Source organism: Mauremys mutica, chromosome 8 (assembly GCF_020497125.1).
Source record: "Mauremys mutica isolate MM-2020 ecotype Southern chromosome 8, ASM2049712v1, whole genome shotgun sequence".
Classification (NCBI taxonomy): Eukaryota; Metazoa; Chordata; order Testudines; family Geoemydidae; genus Mauremys; species Mauremys mutica.
Window position 1 is genome coordinate 71751464 of NC_059079.1, and position 3573 is coordinate 71755036.

The 3573-nt window shown below is 49.8% G+C and overlaps 1 protein-coding gene across 1 annotated transcript; it reads left to right on the forward strand.

The window, feature by feature from the left end:
- The first annotated feature begins 815 nt into the window (after positions 1-815).
- Positions 816-1352, forward strand: LOC123376319 (cilia- and flagella-associated protein 20-like). The gene has a single exon (XM_045028243.1). It carries the CDS (start codon positions 816-818, stop codon positions 1350-1352), a length of 537 nt encoding a protein of 178 aa, XP_044884178.1.
- Positions 1353-3573: the final 2221 nt, after the last annotated feature.

Consider the following 3573-nt stretch of genomic DNA (forward strand, 5'->3'; position numbering starts at 1 on the left):
ATCTCTCAATCTGCTGGCAATGCCCCTACTTATACAAACCAAAATGCCGTTAGCCTTCTTGGCAACAAGGGCACACTGTTGACTCATATCCAGCTTCTTGTCCACTATAACCCCTAGATCCTTTTCTGCAGAACTGCTGCCTAGCCATTCGGTTCCTAGTCTGTAGCAGTGCATGGGATTCTTCTGTCCTAAGTGCAGAACTCTGCAATTGTCCTTGTTGAACCTGATCAGATTTCTTTTGGCCCAATCCTCTAATTTGTCTAGGTCACTCTGTATCCTATCCCTACCCTCCAGCATATCTACCACTCCTCCCAGTTTAGTGTCATCTGCAAAGTTGCTGAGGGTGCAGTCCACACCATCCTCCAGATCATTAATGAAGATATTGAACAAAACCGGCCCCAGGACCGACCCTGGGGGCACGCCGCTTGATACCGGCTGCCAGCTAGACATGGAGCCATTGATCACTAGCCGTTGAGCTTGACGATCTAGCCAGCTTTCTATCCACCTTATAGTTCATTCATGCAGCCCATACTTCTTTAACTTGCCGGCAAGAATACTGTGGGAGACCATATCAAAAGCTTTGCTAAAGTCAAGGAATAACACGTCCACTGCTTTCCCCTCATCCACAGAGCCAGTTATCTCATCATAGAAGGCAATTAGGTTAGGCCCGGCTCCCTCCGCTCCTCGCTGCTGCTGCCGAGCCCAGGCCACCTGCCCTCCGCGCGGCAAGCGGGTGGTCTGGGGTCGGCGGTGGCAGCGAGGAGCGGAGGGAGCCGGGCTGGCCGGGAGACCCTTCCCCCTCCCCCGGTGGCGGCATGTTCAAGAACACGTTCCAGAGCAGCTTCCTCTCCATGCTGTACAGCATCAGCAGCAAGCCCCTGCAGATCTGGGACAAGAAGGTGTGGATTGGCCATATCAAAAGAATCACCAATAACGATATCCAGTCACTGGTGCTGGAGATTGAAGGAACAAACGTCAGTACCACGTACATCACCTGCCCTGCTCACCCAAAGAAGACACTGGGCATCAAACTGCCCTTCCTGGTGATGATCATTAAGAACCTAAAGAAATACTTCACCTTTGAAGTGCAGGTGTTGGATGATAAGAACGTGTGCAGGCGCTTCCGGGCAAGTAACTACCAGAGCACAACCCGGGTGAAGCCCTTCGTCTGCACCATGCCCATGCAGCTGGATGACGGCTGGAACCAAATTCAGTTCAACCTGTCCAATTTCACACGCAGCACCTATGGCACGAACCCTGAGGGTCCAGCAATAAACTGCATTGGAAAGAAACTCGAGGAACGCGCCATGGCTCGGTATGAACATGAAGGCAGGTGGAGGAGAATGTCCTAATGAAACACAATTAGCTAAATTCACTCTGCATAGGGTAACTATTGAATAATTTGGTATCCCTTTCCTGGGCAGGACACAACTAACCATGTAATAATACTGGAATTGCATTGTACATCCATAGGTAGCACAGAATCAGAGTATTTATCTGGCTGTTCCTTAAAAAAAAACAAAAAAACCCACCATTGAGTCCATTAGCTTTTTCCACATCCTCTGTCACTAAGTTGCCTTCCTCATTCAGTAAGGGGCCCACACTTTCCTTGACTTTCTTCTTGTTGCTAACATACCTGAAGAAACCCTTCCTGTTACTCTTAACATCTCTTGCTAGCTGCAACTCCAAGTGTGATTTGGCCTTCCTGATTTCACTCCTGCATGTCTGAGCAATATTTTAATACTCCTCCCTGGTCATTTGTCCAATCTTCCACTTCTTGTAAGCTTCTTTTTTGCGTTTAAGATCAGCAAGGATTTCACTGTTAAGCCAAGCTGGTTGCCTGCCATATTTACTATTCTTTCTACACATCGGGATATTTTGTTCCTGCAACCTCAGTAAGGATTCTTTAAAATACAGCCAGCTGTCCTGGATTCCTTTCCCCCTCATGTTTTCTCTCAGGGGATCCTGCCCAACAGTTCCCGAGGGAGTCAAGGTCTGTTTTTCTGAAGTCCAGGGTCCATATTCTGCTGCTCTCCTTTCTTCTTTGTGTCAGGATCCTGAACTGGACCATCTCATGGTCACTGCCTCCCAGGTTCCCATCCACTTTTGCTTCCCCTACTAATTCTTCCCTGTTTGTGAGCAGCAGGTCAAGAAGAGCTCTGCCCCTAGTTGGTTCCTCCAGCACTTGCACCAAGAAATTGTCCCCTACACTTTCCAAAAAACTTCCTGGATTGTCTGTGCACTGCTGTATTGCTCTCCCAGCAGATATCAGGGTGATTGAAGTCCCTCATGAGAACCAGGGCCTGTGACCTAGTAACTTCTGTTAGTTGCCAGAAGAAAGCCTTGTCCACCTCATCCCCCTGGTCTGGTGGTCTGTAGCAGACTCCCACCATGACATCACCCTTGTTGCTCACACTTCTAAATTTAATCCAGAGACTCTCAGGTTTTACTGCAGTCATACTGCTCTCTTACATACAGTTCAACTCCCCAACCTTTTTTGCCCCGCCAGTCCTTCCTGAACAGTTTATATCCATCCATAACAATACTCCAGTCATGACAATTATCCCACCAAGTCTCTGTTATTCCAATCACATCATAGTTCTTTGCCTATGCCAGGTCTTCCAGTTCTCCCTGTTTGTTTCCCAGGCTTCTTGCACTTGTGTATAGGCACTCTTCAGAGGTCTCCCTGGCTGCTGCTGCCTCTGGTGGGTGAGACCAGGCCAATTTTTTTGTATGGCACTCCCTAAGGGAAAATGATACACAGGGTGGGGCTAACTTGAGGCTGCCTCCTTTACGTGGAGCTGGCCCAAGTCGCTCGCCTGAGCCCACCCATGCACCCCCTGGGACTGGCCAAACCCACTCTCCTGAGGCCCCCTTCACACAGGGCTAGCCAAGCTGCACTCCCAAGGGCCCCCCCCCTGCGCACCCCACGTGGGGCTGGCGTTGCTGCTCGCCTGAGCCCTGCCTCACCCACTGCGCAGGGCTGGCATTGACACTCGCTCCCCCTACCCTGCATGTTCTTCTGTAACCCACTTTTTTTTAAACAAAACTGGGCATTTGTCCCATTTGCTCTTGGCAACTGATCAAGGCAGCAAGAGCAAACAGGACAAATGCTCACTTTTGCCAAAAAAAACTCAGGAGGGCCGGGATAGGGCTTTAAAAAGGGTCTGTCCCTGCCAAAATGGGACATATGGTCACCCTACCTGGGGCCCTTTCCCAGCGGGGTAGGAGCCTATTCCCTGGGTGGGGCTGAGTTTCCCTGGTTTCCTGCTGTCCCCCTGCTGCTCCTTCAGAGTGCCTGAGGAGTTCAGGCATGTGTTTGCCATGATGCAAACCCACTCCCCCGGGAGCAGCAGCCCTGAACATGGTTAGACAGTAATATCCAAATCTGCTTACTGTCTGCCACTGTGATTGAAGAAGTTTCTGTAATAATGTATTAGCTAAAGCTTCCAGATTATCCCCAAAACATCAGCTTTAACAAAGGGGTAATGCCTCTTTAATCCCTGCCTGATCCAGGTTCCCAGACTCTGCAGGACATTAATTCATGGCTAATACACAGATCCCAAGCAGGCC